The sequence below is a fragment of the Serinus canaria genome, chromosome 22 (assembly GCF_022539315.1).
Source record: "Serinus canaria isolate serCan28SL12 chromosome 22, serCan2020, whole genome shotgun sequence".
Taxonomy (NCBI): domain Eukaryota; kingdom Metazoa; phylum Chordata; class Aves; order Passeriformes; family Fringillidae; genus Serinus; species Serinus canaria.
In genome coordinates, this window is record NC_066335.1 from 4,454,401 (window position 1) to 4,474,549 (window position 20,149).

Here is a 20,149-nt window from a genome sequence, read left to right on the forward strand (position 1 = left end):
CCAAAGGGCCCGAGGGAAGGAGTAGCAAGGAGCCTAAACAGCATGAGTAGATCAGGGAGAGCAGGAGACCAAAAGCTCTCAGTGCTGATGATGGCAGCTGAGCCAATTGATACTTTGTTTAACCTTTTATCTAACTAATCTGCTCATTAAGTAATCCAGCAACAGGCAAACTGTCAGCAGCCCTGGCTGCTCTGGAGATGACTCCATCAAAGTAATTCTGTGAGTTGCCGCCGGAGGAACTCCAAAGACAAAACTTACCTACAAGGTGGTGTTAAAGGTTCTTTCCTTCCTGAAACATCAGAGACCAACAAGGGCGCAAGATTTCTCCTGTTGGTGGTCACAGAAATTGGCCATGACCAACTCGCCCTTCTCATGCTGCACCCCACTGATAGAAGAGTTTGGAGTACACAGCTCCCCACAGTCCATTGTGATCTTCAGAATTACCTCTGTGCTGAACATGCCCAGGGGTAAGCCCTGTCTAAAAGTCGCTCAGTGCTGCTGTTGTCCAAGTGCACTCCCTGGCCTGGATTTGGCCTGTGAGGGTTTTAAGACATGAGTGAGAATGTTCTTATAAATGGATGAAGAGGTCTCAGCTGTAGGACACCAGCTGGTTATGACTGCTTTCCCTCAGTACTGGCCTGCTGAAATGACTGTAGTTGTAACTTCCAGGTGGAGGCTAAAGTTGTATAAAATGTCAAACAGGCTAATGAATGAAGGTGTTCAGACGCATTGAGTGCTTGTGAATGCAGAGAACCACCGGATGGGAAAAGTTGCAGGGGACCATGGTGGCTCATCACCCAAATACACTCTGGAGTCACAGAGCTGGTTCAAAGATCACTTTCACATGCTCAGTCCCTTTTTTGTGATGAAGTAATGGCAGGGAGCGGGATGTGAACAGTATGGGTGGGTGCTTGGCAGCCCCAGGAACCAGGCTGTGTCAGCAGTGACCATCTCGTCAGAGCACAATATATCCACAAAAATCCCACAGCAATGCCCAGGGCAACTGGGAAAGAAGAAACAACTTGTTGTCAAAAGCCGTTTTTGGTGCAACTCTTGTGTGCCTAACTGGATAGACAGAATTGAGGAGATAAATACAGAACAAGCCATTGAGATCATGAAGTCTGCAGCAGCTCTGGCTCCTCAGCACTTGTCAACTGAAGTGTAGCTCTCCTCAGCTACTCTGAAGTGTAGACTGATCTTTGGTAATTTTTCAAGATTTAACTCTTATTTCTCCTCCACCACCACTACCAATAAGCACAGCTGAAACCAGAAGGGCCCATGTCCTTGTAAATCACCTGGTCCCAATGGGAAGTTTCCTGTTCCAACATTCTTTTTCTCGGTTTTTAGACAGCCTTGGTTTTACAAAAAACTTCCTGCAACTATAAGCACTTATTTCTTGAATAATGCCACACAGACTCACGTCTTAGCACCCAGTCATTCTCTTGGATGTCTTACTCCAACTTCGAGGTCACATATTTGTCTCAGGTCTTCTTAGGCCATTTGAAGAATCCTAGGTCATTTCCTCCCCAAGAGTAATGGCTGTGGTGCTCAGAGTTGCTGACACCTCCTCGTCAGGAGCTGGATCTGGCTGCCTGTTCCCCGCTGCTTCCAAAGCAGTGAAATGTTGCAAGCACTTCTGCACTAAAAACCTGTCATAACGTGTCAAGGCTAAAATATGAGTCTGAAGAGACAGCTTTCCATTCAGAGACACCAACCTGCTGTGGGTGCCATAAAGAGGGATAGTCAGCATCTGACCTATTGCGAAAAGGGTGCATTTGCCTATGGCTGTGCTCTCCCCCTCCTCTTGCTGGAGGAATGCACCTAAAAAAGGATCTAAATAACCAGTTGGGAATTTAGAGAAATGGTATTTTAAAAAATGTTAACCATTACTTTTCTTGTCTCTGTAAAATATTTCCATGAACCTCAGAGTTGGGTGAACACCAGGATATGATTTCCATCCATCTTCATATTAAAAAAAATAGAAAAAGCAAAGAACCCTCAAATTCTTCATTACAGGTTAAAAATTCACATAAAACAACTTGTGCATTTCCACTCCTAAAATAATGTTGCCCAAGCCAAGATCCCTTAGTATTTGGAAAAGGTAGAAGCAAATATTTAGTGCACATTGGTTACAAAAAGAAGTTTGGCATAGGTGCTACTTAGAGAAGCTGTGGCTGCCCCAGCCCTGGAAGTGTGCAAGACCCAGTGAACAGGGCTCTGAGTAACATGTTCTAGGGTAATATTTTCCTGTCCATGGAAGAGGATCAGAACAAGATTAATTTTAAGGTTCCCTTCTGACCTACACCATTCCATGAACTGTTCTAGGGTGACTCTTATCCCCATTCACATGTGTGTAATTTATGCTGGATATTATGTTCTGTGCCTTTAAGACTGGCACAGTGAGAGTTTTGTTTTTGGCCTCTTATCAGCCACTCAGCGAGACATCCAGATAGCACCAGTGCATGTTGCTGGCTTTTTTTGCTTTTTGCCCTGCTTTTTTGCTTTCGCTCTTGCTTCTGCTTCGCTTCTGTTTTGCTTGCTCTTGCTTTTTGTTTTCCCCCTTCTCATTAGTTAATTTAGCTAAACAGTCCAAATTCCTTTCTGGACTGTTCCTCCCCACCCCCCTCCCAACCCTGTTTGGACCTGCTGACTGCTCCGGACTGGGATTTAGAACACCGAGAGAGAGTTTGCACCTTGTGGCTGCAGCAGCTGCCTCAGCGCCGGAGGGACTGATAACAGCGACCACCCCCAGGAGAGACTTTCTGAATTTGTCATCTTTCTCAGAGCAGTGGAAGAGTGGTGTCATCCGGTATTGTTCATTCTGTGTGTTGGGGGGTGCTGTGATTGTCAAATAAACAGGTTCTTTCCACCTCTCTCCGAGGAATTCTTCCCGAACCAGTTGGGGGGAGGGGCTGTGTGGGTTTGTTTTTGTAGAAGCCCTTTTTGGGGATTCTCTCCCAAATTTGCCCTAAACCAGGACATGAACCAATAAGACCATGAATACTCAGTATGAATTTTTTGGGGGTCTTTCATGGGATGTCCAATTCCATGAAAGAGGGCGAGGCAGCTAGCTATGGACATTAAAAAATGTAAAAGTGAAAGATAAATGAAGAATCCAGGTTAAAGCATTTGTTCTGTATGTGCAGTTACACAAGAAGTGGTTTACTTAAGTTTAATTGGTACATATTTAGAGCCGCTGCCAATACAAAAGAATGTCTGCAAACAAGGGGGAGAGTCAATTTCTATCCTGCTCCAAAGGACAAATGCTGTAAATGGGACATTACAGTTGAGTGGTAAAAACCTAAACTGCTTCAAATTGCAGCTCAGAGTTTTTAAATCAGCATGTCTAACTGCAAAGTAGTGCTCTCCGCAGGGCACTGAACCCTGTCCCACTCAATGCCGTAATTTAAAGGTAGAAGTTGTTTGTGCTAATAAATGCTTGCAGCTGGAGGCTCTCATTTTCCAGCACAAGGGAACCATGCAGGATGCACCTTTGGGAAGCAAAACAGCATGAAAAGTGTCAGAGGAGTGATGCTTTGAAAAGGCCATGAGTTATTGCAGAAGAATCGAAACTCAGATGTCTGGTCCAGCAAAAACCCAGAGGGAGCAGCACATCAGAGTTTCTGTCATGCTTCCTGGTTATGCCACCAGCAGCTGAATGAAACCTCTGGTGAAGCTCTGGCATTAGTGCCTTGTTCTGCAGCAGTCTAGTGGGATGATCACCACAGAGCCTTTCTTATCTTGTTTAGTTCTCCTTCCCAAAGTAACCTGGTATTATACTACTGAAAGCAAAGCCAAAAGAATGGTGCTCAGCTGTGAACTCACCTGCTGCCTCTATCCTGGTTCTACTTTAGGTTCTCCAAGCCAAAGGCTCTCATCTACACTGCTGGAAGAAACAGCCCCTGTCCTCTGAGATGAAAGTCACTGGGACAAGCAGTTCTGAGCCACCACACTGCCTCTCAGTCCAGATTCTCCCATGAACACAGAGCCCTAACAGCCTTTCCAGATGGCAAGCCTTTCTCTAGTATGAAGTGGAGATTACAAATGATGAAAAAAGTGAGCTTTTTGTAGTGGATGCATGTAAGTCAGGAATGAATAAACTGGAAAAACTGAGAAACCCCTCCAGAGAGTAATTAAAGACTAACAATAGCAGTCTGATGCCGGAAATAGTAAATTATGGAGGGAGCAGTTTTCCTCCATCCCGCAGTAGCAGGTATTTTTTCTGACTTATATTTTGAGCACTGAGAGAATCACGCACTTCCGAAGGGTAACATGATTCTAACTTTGATAAGAAGGGAATTGTGGAGATAGAGCAAAAAAGCAATTGCTTTTTCTGGTCTCCTTGACTATAGTGTATTTACAAGAAAACACTTCACAGCCCTTGAGAAATATTACAGACCTAACCATTCCCACTGTGTAAAAATTTCTCCTCATTACAAGAGTGAAAAGAGTAACAGTGAAACTGCAAGCAACATCAGCATCAAATTACCTGCTACCCTCATGGACAGGCACCTCAAAAGAAAGCTTAATAGTAAGAAAGACAGAAACAGAGAGAAGAAAACACTGTTGTTGATAGAATTCCCTCATTTTTCAGAGAGTCAACAGCAGATCATGAAATAAAAGGAAGTGCTGCAGATCGAATTACATGCAGCTGTGTCAAAACTGGAGGAAACCTATGCTTTTATTAATGCTTGAGAAAGGCAAAAATTCCAGAGAGCGGAAAAAGTGTATTCGTGTAGAACATGTCACTGCGGAGGCAGAGGTAGGCCACACTGCGCTGCTTCTGCCAAAAGAGGCTCGTGTCAGGCTCTTATCTTTGGAGCCCTCAGTTGCACCATATTTTGCATCAACTGGTGCCTGCATCTCAATGAAAAGCTTTTTTACTGTCTCGCAAGGAGAAACTCTGCCAGGACAGCACCTTGACCCCAATACCGCCTCCAAGATCTGTAGTCGTGCTACATTCAAGGAGCACACCTCGCTCCGAGGAGACTTGCCATCTGCTGTCAGAGTGCCCTACTTTCTGCCAGTTCCTTCCCAACTTGAATACTAGTGAGTACTTTCCAGCCACAGAAAGGCAAAAGATCTCAAAAGTTTTCTTGTTGTCCATTTGTAGATGGACACAAGATGTTAGGAAATGTGCAGTTATTCTGCAGCCCGTGGACTTTTGTCCTAACTTTCTTTCAGAAGCAGAAGGATAAAATCCATGGCAAAAAACCCTAATCTAGATGAGGAACTTCCCCGGAGCAGCTCAGTAACCGTTTGTCTCTGCAGTGGAACTGTAAGTGGTGACTATTACAGCACTGTTCCTTGACGTTCTTTTTAGGAAGTATCAGCAGCCAAGGTTAGGTGGACAAGGTGAGCAGTGGCCAGTGGAAAGAAGCAGTTATTATTGTTGAGGTCTCAATTTCTGGTGCAACACTAAACATCTATTCTTGTTTGTATGCTTTAGGCAATCCACTAAGTATTCCAAGCCCCTGTCACCAACTGGCTGATGGACCAGGTTTGCTGCGCTTGTGAGCCCTGTGGAAGTAGTCCAGGACTCAGTGACGAAGCATTCACCTTTTCTTTTTAAAAGTGTCACCCTCATAGCCTTTGGCCACGGCCAAAGATTTGCAGTGAATTGGGGAAGTAGGGAAGGTCCCCTCAGGTTTCAGCAATTCCACATCCCCTTCCTTCCTCTTAACCCAGGTGTACCCTGCGACAACAACATCGGCTTCTGAGCATGGCCAAAGCGTGCTGCCCGAACAACAGAAGAATGGGTAGTACCAGAATTGTAGGGTATTGGAAAAATTACCAATATAGCCAGACAGGATGTGCCTGGGCCCTTGCTGCTTGATCAAAAGGTGGCAACTGTGGTGTTTTCAGCTCAGAGACACCTTTGTCTATCTGGATGCTGCAGCTGGGCGCTAGAGACAAGCCCAGACATGCAGGAGCTCCGGTTTACCTCTGGCAGAGAAGCTTCAAGGCAAGGTGAAGGAAAAGGAGTCGGGTTCTGCTAGAGGGTTTCGATCCAGAGCTTTATTCCAGCCCACAGGCCTCTGAATCCCATAACAGCTCTTACAGAACCTCTCAGAACCGCGTGGTTGCTGGCTCTTTTAACCCCAGAGAGACGGGGAAGGAAGGGGTAGGGATCCCACCAACCAGGTAGGGGTGGGGAAGTCTCAGGGGACAAATGATACCTGGATGGCTCAATGTCCCTCCAGGGGTGTAAGGCATCTTTTGAACTCTGCCAATCCTCGACGCCCTTTTGGATTGCCAGGATTGACAGACAGTGCTCAGCAGGGGTCAGGGCGGGGGAAAGGAGAGATGATTGACACACCTGGGGAAGAAATCTACAGGGAGAAACCCGAGGTATCTGAGGCAAACCATGACATCACACCGCAACAGTAGGGTTCTGGCCCATGTTCTGCCAAGATCATGCATTGATGCTTGGTTTTCTTTAATGTAGCCTACTAAGGGACAACAGCCTGGTGGCACAGGAATTTCCCACATGGTGAGGCGGTCTTCTTTTGCATCTTACACTGACCGGCATCTCCAGATTTCTGAGAGATAAATTTAGGGCTCTGACCCATAGAGGAGATGAAAGTGGAGTGCTGGGTTCGGACCCACCAGAAGGATTTTGTGAATCTGCTTTGGAGATGGGGGTGTCGATGAAGTGGCCCCTTAGGCCTTGTAAAGGCCAAGTGTCACTTTTGATGACAGAGCTGAGGTGTGCAGGGCAAAGCCTTCCCAATGTGTATCGTGTCACTTGTCTATTGTGCATTCTGTGTGAGTGGGTATCTCATGTCTTTTACATTAGCTCTTTGAGGGGTCTATCAGAAACCCTGGCATCATTCTTAGCATCCATGATCTCTGTGGTCCTTGGCCTGGCACCAATGCCATAGAACTTTTGACTCGGGAGCTCAGCCAGTTGTCAGAATCATATCTCTCTTTGGAAACGTGCAGTCAGATGTGTTTTCACGTCTTGTTCTGAGCTGTATGGACAGCTGCGCCATGCAAGGATCCATTATGGCGGTTTAGGACTGCTGTAAATGATCAAATTGGCAGCTAAATTTATTTGAAAAAAATTATAAATTTATTAGATTGACAACCAGATAGAATATTATAAAACTGCTACAGCCAAGACAGTGTCAACCTCGGACTTTGACGCTGTGTTAACTTGGATCAGACCGACATAGTGCCGGCATCTCCCCAATGGTTCACTCTGACTACTTCAAGTAGCTAGTTTATATACAGTTTATTCTGCTTGAAGCAGAAATGACATAAGATTTCTGTATGTCTTTTCATATGTATAATGGGGACTATACAGATTCAGACTCATGCAAAAGTCAGTCTATAGATTTGGGTGGTTTTCTGAGCTTCTCGAAATAGTCTTCTTTCAATTGTAATCAGAATGTCGCCAGTCCTCCATGTAATTTCTTCTAGGTGCAGCTCCGTGAGTGTTTCGGACATTCTTGGGAAATGGCTACTCATTGCCCGTGAAGGACTCATTCATTCGTTAACAGGCTTGATTTTATCTGGACGAGTCTGGGAGGTGGAGAAGGACAAGGAAGATGAGGAGGCAGACAAGGAGAAGGACTACGAGGAGGACAATGAGGAGGAGAATGAGGAGGTGGACATGGAGGAGGAGGAGGAAAATGAGGAAGAGGAGGATAATGAGGATGAGGAGGAGGAAGAAGAAGAGGAGGTGGAGGACAAGGAGGAGAATGGGGAGAATGCAGAGGAAGAGAAGGAAGAGGACAAAGAAGTGGAGGATGAGGAGGAGGAAGAAAAGGAGGACAAGGAAGAGGAGGACAAGGTGGAGAAGGAAGAGGAGGGCGAGGAGAAGGAGGAGTAGCAGGAGGAGGACGAGGATGAGGAAAATGTGAAAGAGGATGAGGAGAAGGTGGAGGACGAGGAGGAATAAGAGGAGGAGGAGGAGGAGGAAGAGGTGGATGTGGAGGTCTAGCCTGAGAAGGAGAAAGAGGAGAAGGAAAGAGGGGTAGGACAAGGACGAGGAAGAGGACGAGGAGGATGAGGATGAATACGAGGAGGAGGAGAAGTAGCAGGAGGAGGATGAGGACAATGACGTGGATGAGGAGGAGGAGGATAAGGACGAGAAAGAAGAGGCTGAGGAGGAGGAGGAAGATGAAGACAAGGCAGAGGAGGATGAGGAGGAGGAGGATGAGATTGAGAGGGGGAGGAGGAGGAGGAGTATGATCAGGAGGAGGACAATGAGGAGGAGTAATACGAGTTGGAGGAGGGCGAAGAGGAGGAGGAGGATGAAGTTGAGGAGGGGGAAGAGGAGGGGGCGGAGGAGGAAGAGGATGAGAAGGAGGATGAGGACAATGACGAGGATGAGGAGGAGGACGATGAGGAGAAGGACGATGAGGAGGGGGAGGAGGAGGAGGACAAGGAGAAGGAGAAGGATGAGAAGGAGGAAGATGAGGACAAGGACTTGGAGGAGGAGGAGGATGAAGAGGACGAAGAATAGGGAGAGGAGGAAGACATGAAGGAGGAGGATGAGGAGGTTGAGGAAAAAGGGGATGAGGATAAGGATGAGGATGTGGACGAGGAGGACTAGGAGAAGGAGGAGGACACAAAGGAGGACGAGAATGTGGAGGACAAAGAGGAGGAGGAGAAGGAGGAAGAGTATGAGGTGGAGCATGAGGAGGAGGACGAGATTAAGGACAAGGATGTGGAGAAGGAGGAGGAGGAGGGGAGGACAAGGAGATAGACAAGGATGTGGAGGAGGACAAGGAGGCAGACGAGCGGGATGAGCACACAGAGGAGGAAGAGGAGGATGATGAGGAAGAGGAGTAGGAGGAGAACATGGAGAAGGAGGTCAAGGAAGATGACCACTAAGAGGAAGATGAGGAGGTGGAGACAAGGAGGAGTACAAGGAGGAGGTGGATGAGGAGGAGGAGGAGATGGACGAGGAGGATGAAGAGGAGGACAAGCACAAGAAGAAAGAGGATGAGGAGGAGGAGGAGGGGGAGGATGAGGAGAAGGAGGAGTAGGAGGAAGACAAGGACGAGGAGGAGGACATGGAGGAAGAGAACGAGGAGGAGGAGGATGAAGAGTAGGATGAGGAAGAATAGGAGAAGTAGGAGGACGGGGAAGAGGAGGAAGAGGAGGACGAGGATTAGGACAAGGATGTGGAGGAGATAGACGAGGAGGCGGCCAGGGACAAGGAAATAGATGAGGATGAGGTGGAGGAGGAGAAGGATGAGGGGGATGAGCATGCAGATGAGGAAAAGGAGGATGAAGAGGAAGAAGAGTACAAGGAGAATGTGGAAAAGGAGGTCGAGGAGGAGGAGAAGTACAAGGGTGATGAGGAGGTGGAAGACATGGAGGAGGATGAGAAGGCAGATGAGGAGGATGAGGAGGAGGAGAAGGAGGAGGAGAAGGAAGAGGAGGATGAGGTTGAGGAGGAGGCGGCAGAGGAAGGCGAGGAGGATGAGGTGGAGGAGGACGATGAGGAGGAGGAAGAGGATGAGAGGAGGTGGACATGGAGGAGGAGGAGGTGGACGAGGAGGAGGAGGAAGAAAAGGAAAAGGGAGAGGAGGACAAGGAGTAGGAGTACCAGGAGGAAAAAGACCAGGAGGAGGAGGAGGATGAGGCAGAGGAAGACGAAGAGGAGGGGGATGAGGTTTAGGAGGGGGAAGATGAGGAGGAGGAGGACAAGGAGGTTTAGGACAGGGAGGAGGAGGCAGAGGAGGAGGAGAAGGTGGAGGAGGATGAGGAGGAGAAGGATGATGATGATGATGATGAGGAAGAGGATGAGGTTAAGGATGGGGAGGAGGAGGAGGAGTAGAACAAGCAGGAGGAGGAGGAGACGGACAAGGAAGGTGAGGAGGAGGAGGAGGACAAAGAGGAGGAGGATGAGGAGGAGGAGGCAGAGGAGGAAGAGGAGGAAGAGGAGGAAGAGGAGGAGGAGGAGGAATAGAAGGATTAGAAGGAGGAGGATCAGGACGAGGACATGAAGGAGGAGGAGTGGAGAAGGAGGAGGCCACGAAGGAGGAGGAGGAGAAGGAGGAGGAGGAGACAAGGAGGAGGAGGAGGATGACAATGATGAGGAAGAGGGTGAGGTTGAGGAGGGGGAGGAGGAGGAGAACAAGCAGAAGGAGGAGGAGACAGATGAGGAGGGTGAGGAGGAGGAGGACAAGGAGGAGGAGGAAGAGGATGAGAACGTGGGGGAGGAGGAGGAGGCAGAGGAGGAGGAAGAGGAGAAGGATTCAAAGGAGAATGATGAGGATGAGTGGAGGAGGACGACGAAGAGGAGGTGGAGGACGAGGAGGAGCATGAGGAGGAGGAGTAGGAGGAGGAGGAAGAAGAGGACGAGGATAAGGTCAAGGAAGTAGAGGAGGTGGAGGAGGAGGAGGCCGAGGACAAGGATGAGGAGGAGGAGGATGAGCGGGAGAAGCACACAGATGAAGGGGAGGATTAAGAGAAGGAGGAGGACGAGGAGAATATGGAGAAGGAGGTCAGGGAAGTTGAGGAGTACTAGGAGGACAAAGAGGTGGAGGACGTGGAGGAGGACAAGGAGGAGGAGGTGGAGGAGGAAGAGGAGGTTAACGTGGAGGAGGAGGAGGACGAGGAGGAGGATGACACCAATGAGGAAGAGGATGAGTTTGAGGAGGGGGAGGAGGAGGAGTATGACGATGAGGAAGAGGATGATGTTGAGGAGGGGAAGGAGGAGACGGACAAGGAAGGTGAGGAGGAGGAGGACAAGGAGAAGGAGGAGGATGAGGAGGAGGACACAGAGGAGGAGGAAGAGGAGGAGGATTAGAAGGAGGAGGATGAGGATGAAGACGAAGACGTGGAGGAGGATGATGAGGTGGAGGAGGAGGACAAGGAGGAGGACGAGCATGAGGAGAAGTAGTAGGAGGATGAAGAGGGGGAGCATTAAGAGGACGAGGATAAGGATGAGGATGTGGAGGATGTAGAGGAAGAAGAGGCTGGGGAGAAGGACATAGACAATGGATGAGGCGGAGGAAGAGGAGGATGAGCAGGAAGAGCACACAGATCAGGAAGAGAAGGATGATGAGGAAGAGGAGTAGCAGGAGAATGTGGGTAAGGAGGTTGAGGAAGAGAAGGAGTGTGAGGAGGATGAGGAGGTGGAGGACAAAGAGGAGGATGAGGAGGCGGACGAGGAGGATGAGGAGGAGGAGGAGGCAGCAGAGGAAGATGAGGAGGATGAGGTGGAAGAGGACAATGAGGAAGAGCAAGAGAAGGAGGTGGACAAGGAGGATGAGGAAGAGGAGGACGAGGGGGAGGAGGAGAAGGAGGAGGAGGAGGCGGCAGAGGAAGACGAGGAGGATGAGGTGGAGGAGGACGATGAGGAGGAGCAAGAGGAGGATGAGGAAGAGGAGGATGAGGAGGTGGACATGGAGGAGGTGGAGGCGGATGAGGAGTAGGAGGACAAGGAGGAGGAGGGAAAGGAGAAGGAGGAGGAGGAAGAGGAGGACGAGGAGGAGGAGGAGGGTGATAAGGAGGGGGAGGACGACGAGGAGGAGGACGAGAAGTACGACAATGAGGAGGAGGATGAGGTTGAGGAGGCAGAGGAGGAGCAGGACAACGAGGAGGAGGACCATGAGGAGGAGGAAGAGGAGGAGGACAAGGAGGAGGACAAGGATGAGGAGGTTGAGTAGGAGGAGGAAGAAGAAGATGAGTATAGGAACGAGGATGTGGAGGAGGAGGAGGAGGTCAGGGACAAGGAGATAGACAAGGATGAGGAAGAGGAGAAGCAGGAGAAGCACGCAGATGAAGAAGGGGAGGATGACGAGGAGGAGGAGTACGAGGAGAATGTGAAGAAGGAGGTTGAGGAAGCAAAGGAGGATGAGGAAGTGGAGGACAAGGAGGAGGACGAGGAGGAGGAGATGGAGGAAGAAGAGGAGGTGGATGTGGAGGAGGAGGATGAGGTCAAGGAAGAGGAGGAGGAGGATGACGACAATGAGGAAGAGGATGAGTTTGAGCAGGGGGAGCAAAAGGAGGAGGAGGAGAATGAGGACAAATAGGCAGAGGACAAGGAGGAGGAGGACGAGGAGGAGGATGAGAAAGATTAAGATAAGTAGGAGGATGAGGAGGAGGATGAGGAGGCAGAGGAAGAGGATGAGGAGGGCGATGAGGAGGAGGAGAACATTGAGGAAGAGAACAGCGAGGACGAGGAGGAAGAGGAGGAGGGGGCGAGGAAGAGGCAGAACAGGAGGAAGAGGAGTATGAGGCAGAGGAGGAACAGGACAATGAGGATGATGAGGAGGAGGCAGACACAGAGGTGGCAGATGAGGAGGATGAGGAGGACCAGGAGGAGGAGGAAGAAGAGGACAAGGACAAGGATGTGAGGGAGGTGGAGTCCAGGGACAAGGAGATAGATGAGGATGAGATGGAGGAGGAGGACGAGGAGCATGCAAATGAGGAAGAGGAGGATGACGAGGAAGAGAAGTACAAGGAAAATGTGGAGGAGGAAGAGGTCAAGGAGAAGGAGAAGTACAAGGAGGATGAGGAGGTGGAGGAGAAGGAGGAGTGCGGGGTGCGGAGGTTCAGGGACATCACACCATTACCAATATGATCCAGTGAAGCCAAATTTATTATCCCCAAAAAGACAATATTTATAAGAAGTCTCTATCGTCCCCACGTCTCTTGCTATACATGATTGGTTAACCGTAGCTGTTCACATGTCTATAATAGGGTGCTGATTGGATCATCTAATTTTTCACGCATCTTGCTGTGGTCGTCTGGCCCACCCATAACTTCTCTTTTTTCTTACTTTCTCAAGCTCACTGACAAACTTGCTGAGTCCTAATGGCTTCTTCTTGTATCTTTTTCAAGGATATACCGACCCCATTTTTGAATATGTCCTTTATTCATTGGTTTTGAACGAGTCCATTGTCCATTATCCAAAGCAGGCTGGATTGTGCATCGGTTGAATATGTCCATTGTCCTGCAAATACTCAATCTGCAAAAGACTCTCAACAGGGGGAACCAGAAGACGCTGGACTGGAGAAGGGGCCCGGAAGTGGAGAGGTGGAGCCTATGCTGGGGAGGATCTTTCCAGTGACAGGGAAGGGATCCAACACAGGGGTGGAACTTGACGTCAAGGTGGGGCCCATCGCAGGGGAGGCACCTGGAGCAAAGGCAGGAAATGGGGATGAAGGAGGGAGGGAATCTGAAATGGCGGTCTCTCTTACAGGAGTATTGTCATCTTGTGATTTATAGGAAGGGGGATTAGGACCAGGGGATGCGAGAATGTGGGCAAGGGAGGATCTCAGGGCAGCATGAATACTACCTCCCTGAGGAGAGGACAAAAAAGGAGGGGAGATGGCAGGCAGCAGATGGCTTGTCTGTGCCAAAGGTCAGGCTCTATCTCCCATCCTGTTCTTAGGGAACGTCGGTTTGGGAACGTGGGGGGTGGATTGAATAAATGAGGACAAAGGGTTGGAACCATGAACTTTTGAAATTATTCCATAAATTGAATGAAACAATAGATAAAATTTCCCAACTTTTAACATCCCTTGTAGTTGTAAAATATAAAGCTTTTATCCCAAAATGATAACTGATAGATAGAATCAACAGAGATATCAGGAAACTCCTTAAACAACCAGTGAACAAAACGTTTTAAACTCCCCTCAGAAAAAAAACTCCCCTCTAAATTCAAAACTCCTCAAAACTTAAAACCAAAAACATCTTTTTCAGTTTGGGACTGATTATTTCTCATAGCTGCCACCAGTGGAATAGGGAATTCCCACCCACAGAAACAGAAAATCAAATTCCTGGCAGCTCTCTACCACTCAGTCACTCACTCTCAGTTTCACAGGCACAATCTTCAGCTAAAGTGGGGCTTGTGGGGCTGTCAGCGAAGTTGGTCCCACGGATATTGAAGGGATTGTTGACTTCCACTTCAGTGAGACTCAATAAAACTCGAGTTGAGTTCAGTGTTGCAGGTGACCCGAAGACGTACAGCTTCCAGCATCGTCTGGCTGGGAGGATCACTGCTGGAGAAGCTCACAGGGACCTCAATGAATCATGTCCCTGTTTGGGCACCACGTGTAGTGTTGTAGTGCTACTGAGGCCCCTGGAGCATCCGGCCCTCTTGAGCCCAAAGCTCACTGCTACCTCAGAAAGCTGCCAGAATAGGCAGGATGGGTCTTCATATGATCTCCAGCAAACTGGGTTTATTAGTACAGGAACAGGGTATAGACAAAAAAGGGCCCAGGGACAAAGACATGGTGTAAGCTGGGGGCACAGGGTCTTATATGGGATAGTGAGGGTGGAGTTTAGGGTCAGGGACCCCTGGATACAGGGGAAAATGGTGCAGACAAGGGCTCCGGGGTCAGGTCTGCCAGTAGGGAAAGAGGGGTGGAGGAATGCAGCAAACTAGGGCCATAAAGGGACAGAGAGAGGAGGACATTATACGTGCTAACCAAACACAGGCAATAGAGGTTGAGCTAGGGCAATTAGGCCAATGGGATGTCATAACTTTACATAAATCAGCATGTGCATGCAAAGATCTATGAGAGAAGCAAGCTTCTCACCTTAACATGAAAGCCTATTCCTCTTACTTGGGACCAGACCTTCATGCCTGGGAGATTGAGACTCCAATGGTAGGCCCCTGGGTCTCCACACAGCCTCACAGCTGGCCCAGGGCAGGTCTGGAGTACTCTTGATGGCATCTTTGGCTTGGCACACAATTGAAGTGGGTGTCTGTTTTCAGTGGGGAACTTAAGAGTTTTAGATTGCAAAAATAAAAGAAGAAAAAGCTCTCTTTGCCTCAATGCAGCCATTTCTCCAAGCAAAGCTGGCCCCAAGTGACAGAGAAGAGACAGGATGGGGTTGGGGAATGTGGACCAAGATTGTCCACAATGCGTCAGACGTCAAGGCATAGCTTCTCTGACCAGGCAAGATCTCTTCAGGAGAGTCCCTGGGTCAGTATCAGTCAGAGAATGCTGCATTCAGCTCTAACAAGAAAAAGACACAGTTTAAAACAGGAATGTGGATTTATTAGAAGCTTTTTGAAATATTTTCCTATAATGACAGAAAAAGACGTCCTGATGAACTGCATGAGAGCAGGGGGAAATCAAGATAGAGCCATGGTTTGTCAGGACTTGCCTGATCCTAATGAGCCCCGTGATGCATTTGGAGCTGAGCCCTTGAACCCCTGGCCAGAGAGGAGATTGCACAAACCTTTCCAGGAGTCCAAGTCAGAGGAAAACCCCCAGAGTGTCTCAAAGCATTAATGGTCCCACTGAGTTCCATCCCTAACACAGGCACCTCATAGACTCTTTGAAGGAGAGAATTGGAGGCCAGGAAGGCACAAAAACCTCTCAGAGATTCAGTGTGGAAAGGAAAATCCAAAAAATCTTAAAAACCTTGAGTATCTTTGAGCATTTATGAGCCCCACAGATTGTCAGTACAAAGCTCTCAAGTGACTCCTTAAAGCAGATAATTGGGGCCATGATTGCACAAACCTCTCACAGAGTCTGTATCAAAAGGGAAACACCAAGTACCTTAAAAGAACTGAAGTACCTTGAAGCATTAATGAGCCCCACTGAGTGTTGTTACTGACAAAGCCTCTCCAGGGACTAATTACAGCAGATAATTGGAGGCCATGATTGCACAAACCTCTCAGAGACTCCAAGGCAAAAGCCAAACCCAAAGTCCTTTGAAAAACCTGCAGTCCCTGGGAGCATTCAGGAGCCCCCAGGGCCATTCCTGAGCAAGGCTCCCCAGGGACTCCTTCCAGCAGATCCTTGAGGCCACTGGGATGTGGGATGGGGGGGATGCAGAGGGCAGGACAAGGGGCTGACAGTGCCCAGCCTGGCTGGGGCTGTGCCAGGAGGCCCCAGTGCCTCAGGACAAGGTGGGTCCTCACAGCCCTTGGTGGCACAGACCCTGCTGTGGCCCAGGGCACCAAGACTTGGCTTCTCTTTGTCCCCACCTGCCATCACTGCCTCCAGTTCTCTGCTCTGCCTGGGGCCTGGGGACACTTTCTCAGTGGTGTCCCTCAGTGGGACCCATTAAAAGTCCAAGAAACTTTGGAGTTGGATTCTGACTTGGAGTTCTGGAGAGGTTTCTTCAGCTCCCTCTCAGGGACTGATGTTCAGGGCCTGAGCACAAAGCCCCAGAGGGTCATTAAAGTCCTTGTGCTGTGTCTGTGCTGCTGAGCTGGGCTGGGCTCCTGGCACAGAGGCAGCTCCTGGTAACCAAGAAGAGCTTCAAAAGCACATTTCTCTTGATGAGCAGCTTTTTCTCCCAGCCCAGCAGGGCTGGGGCACTGCCTGCAGCCACTCCAGGGACAGCACAGTGGCACAGAGAGCTTCAATCAGTCAGGGCTGGGAAGGTGCTGAGGCAGAATCACTGCAAGCCCTTGGCACAGGAACCTCTGGCTGCAGGACAATGCAGCTGCAGCTCCTGTAGTGATCTCCTACAGCTAGAACATCCTATTGCCTACAGACTCTGTGAATACAACTCCGATTAATTCTGGTGCAGGGCAGGTGAAATGCTCATGAAGCTCTGACATGCTGAGGGGTTCTGATTAGTCATAGAATGTTTCCAAGACAAGGATTTAGATAAAAATAAGGAAATTTCCTGAGATTTTGTATTCAGTTTCCTACTACTGGAGAATGGCAGGGAGGGGGGATAAATATTAAAGGCTGATTATGAATATTATTTATGAATTCTGACAAGTGCCTGAGACATCCGAACTGTTACTTTTAGTGATCAATAAGTTCACCGGAGATCCCTAATGTGCTTTCTGCCACTCTGCCCATGGACAGCACCAGCAGCACCTTTGCTGGACCATCAGGCTCAGTCTGAGCTGTCCTTTCTCCAAGCTGCAAACAGAACCTGCCCCCAGCCAGTGCCCTGCAAAAAGGCAGGGTTCCGTCAGGCCAAGGAAAGTGCCCAGAGATTTGGGGTCTGTGAGTGCTGGCACAGAGAGATCAGGCACAGGGAAACACCTGCAGGAGGAAAATCTCCAGGAAGCAGAGAGAAGATCAGGCAATGAGAGAAAACAAAACCCAGAAATGCTGGGGCAGGGAGAGTTCAGAGGTCCCCACAGGATCTCCTGCAGTGCAGCCCCTCCCTCTGAACAAGCCCCCTTCCTCCTATCTCCCCAGACAAGCCTCTGCCCTCAAGGCTGGGGCTCCAAGGTGTGAAGCCCCTCCTGTGCAGGCAGAGCTGCAGCAGAGCCGTGGGGCAGCTCTGCAGCCCCGGGCCCAGTTCCCTCTGCAGAGCACAGGGCTGGGAGCAGCTGCCCGGCCCTGGGGGCTGTGGCAGGGGGCACAGCTGGCCCAGGGTGACGCTGTCCCCAGTGCCCGGCTCTGGGCAATGCTGTCAGTGCAGCCAGGGAAGGGGCTGCATGTCTCTCAATCCAATGCCATCATAAGGACACTTGGAAGTCTCCCTGAGATTTCAGTCCAAGCTGGGAGCTTCAATCCAGGGTGCAAACCTGTCCTAGACCATCTCTGAGTTCTAAGATTGATGGGGAAAGGCAGAGGTGTTGTAACTCTGGAAATGCTGCTGGGTTGGTGAAATGAGCAATGTGAGTCCTTGGCTACAAATGTGGAGCTGAGCCCTGGTGTATCCATCTGTTCCCAGCAGTACCTGGTGACATCTTAGGGAAAACATGGGAAGGTGATCACCCTCCATTTGAGAAATATTAAGGCCCAGAGAAACTCAGAACAGGTCAGAATGACAGACCATCTCCCCTCACTCTCCACTCATCACTTTGCATCACAAAACTTGCTCTGTTCTTCCTGAGTGCAGCAGAAATGCTGAGAGTTTCTGATATCCAAGAATACCTGGAGAGACATGGGAGAGCTAACAAAAATACCCCAGAACTCTTGAAAAAAAAAAGCCTGTTCATCTGTGATATAGGGGAGAGTGGACAGGAGATGGCTTTGATTATGGTTACAGGTATCTCCTCTAAATCTTCATTGTCCTTTCTCCATGAACAGGTCCCCATGTGCAGCCCCAGCAAATGCCCAACAGCAGCTCCATCAGGCACTTCCTCCTGCTGGCACTGGCAGACAGGCGGCAGCTGCAGCTCCTGCACTTCTGCCTCTTGCTGGGCATCTCCCTGGCTGCCCTCCTGGGCAACGGCCTCATCATCAGCGCCGTAGCCTGCGGCCACCACCTACACACACCCATGTTCTTCCTGCTCAACCTGGCCCTCAGCGACCTGGGCTCCATCTGCTCCACTGTCCCTAAAACCATGCAAAATTCCCTCTGGAGCACCAGGAACATCTCCTACACAGGATGTGCTGCTCAGGTTTTTCTGACTGTATTTTTCATCTCAACAGATTTTTGCCTCCTGACCATCATGTGCTACGACCACTACGTGTCCATCTGCAAACCCCTGCACCATGGGACCCTCCTGGGCAGCAGAGCTTGTGCCCACATGGCAGCAGCTGCCTGGGCCAGTGCCTTTCTCACTGCTCTACTGCTCACGGCCAATACATTTTCCCTGCCCCTCTGCCATGGCAATGCCCTGGGCCAGTTCTTCTGTGAGATCCCTCAGATCCTCAAGCTCTCCTGCTCTAAATCCCACATCAGGGAACTTGAGCTCGTTGCACTTAGTGCCTGTTTGGTACTTGGTTGTTTTGTGTTCATTGTTTTTTCCTATGTGCAGATCTTCAGGGCTGTGCTGAGGATCCCCTCTGAGCATGGACAGCACAAAGCCTTTTCCACCTGCCTCCCTCACCTGGCTGTGGTCTCCCTCTTTGTGAGCACTGCATTGCTAGCCTACCTAAAGACCCCCTCCATCTCCTCCCCATCCCTGGATCTGGCCCTGTCAGTTCTGTACTCAGTAGTGCCTCCAGCCCTGAACCCCTTGATCTACAGCCTGAGGAACCAGGAGCTCAAGGCTGCAGTGTGGACACTGACGACTGGATGGTTTCAGGAACATTAACATGCTGGCCATTTTTTGTAATAAAAATCATCTTTGATTTGTATTAAAAGTAATAGTTAATATTTCTTCATGGTTTCATTTTGGAGGTTCTTTTTCTTTGTTTTACTTTTTTCATATTATCCACAAAGAAATGTCATTGTTTGTGACATTTCTCATTTTGTTTTCCTCCACTTTCCCTGTGGCCACAGACTGTGTCAATGAGGGGCTGCCCTCTCGGTGCCTTAAAAGGAACTAAAGAATCTCCCATCAAAGTTTTCTGCAGAGATGCCCTTTTGTTGCCTTCTCTGGAGCTTCAGCAGCGATGTCTGTGTGCAGAGCTGGGGGCAGATCAGTGCTGGCACAGCAGCTGTGCCCACCAAGCTGGGCACAGCTGCAGCAGCACTTGGTGTTGCCAGTGCTCTTCCCATGGCCCTGCCCCACTGCCCTGGTGTTGCTGTAGGGCCTGAGTGCTCTCGGGGCCGGGCACAGCCCTGGGGGTGGCAGTGCCAGGGCTGCAGCAGGGACAGGCCATGGGCACTGCTGGGGCAGCACTGACACCTCAGGCCAGGGCCTGGGGGCTCCAGGCTCCTTGCCCGGGCTCTCTCAAGAACACAGCCAGGCCAATGCTCAGCAGAGAAAACCCCCATGAACAGCCCCAGGCTGGCCATGGACAGGCTGGGGGCAAACAGCATGGCTGGTGCTCTGCATGGGCCCTGGGGGAGATGGGAAGGAGCAGCAGAGCAGGGGCTGATCCATCCCCAGTGTGCTGGACAGCTCAGGGCAGCGTCCCAGAGTGTCCTCATGGAGCTGCCAACAACATCCCCCTTCTGCAGCCCTGGCCTCTGCCCCAGCTCACACAGGTGCCCCATCCTTGCAGGCACAGACATGGCAGCACTGGCTCGGGAGCCCCTGTTGCATTGCACAGAGCAGGCAGGAGCACCCCCATGCTGTTGATGTGGGGACATGAACCTGAGGGAGCACAAATGCCATCAGCCCCTGGGGCCAGAAAGGGCTAGGTAATGGCAGGAAAACCACTCAGCTTTGTCCTGGCCTCTGCAGTCTGCCAGAAAATTTGTTCCCATGAGCTGGGAGTTTCTTGTCCCACTGCAGACGCTGTTGCTCAGAGCCAGGGCTGCCTGGCAGCCAGCCCCAAACTGCCCTGAGCATTTCCTTTGCTTCACCTTTGCTTTCTTTACTGTTCCCAGAAAGAAATTTCTTCTTCTTTCCTACTGCAGGGGTCTTAGAACTGGACAGAACACTCGAGGTGCTGCTCAAGCAGTG

At 49.9% G+C, this 20,149-nt stretch overlaps 1 protein-coding gene across 8 annotated transcripts; it reads left to right on the plus strand.

The window, feature by feature from the left end:
* Positions 1-2,430: 2,430 nt before the first annotated feature.
* LOC103822768 (olfactory receptor 14A16-like) lies at positions 2,431-18,954 on the plus strand. Of its 8 annotated transcripts, none has more exons than XM_050982962.1 (5): positions 2,431-2,809; positions 3,855-5,049; positions 5,185-5,278; positions 12,811-13,080; positions 17,937-18,954. In XM_050982962.1, exon 5 carries the CDS (start codon positions 17,960-17,962, stop codon positions 18,887-18,889), a length of 930 nt encoding a protein of 309 aa, XP_050838919.1. In that variant the 5' UTR covers positions 2,431-2,809; positions 3,855-5,049; positions 5,185-5,278; positions 12,811-13,080; positions 17,937-17,959; the 3' UTR covers positions 18,890-18,954. The 8 variants fall into 8 exon arrangements, 7 of the variants coding, with proteins under 7 accessions (XP_050838919.1, XP_050838918.1, XP_050838922.1 ...); XM_050982961.1 differs by having other exon boundaries at positions 3,855-4,762; positions 4,896-5,049; positions 12,811-18,954; XM_050982965.1 differs by having other exon boundaries at positions 3,855-4,080; positions 4,595-5,049; positions 12,811-18,954.
* The last annotated feature ends 1,195 nt before the right edge of the window (positions 18,955-20,149 follow it).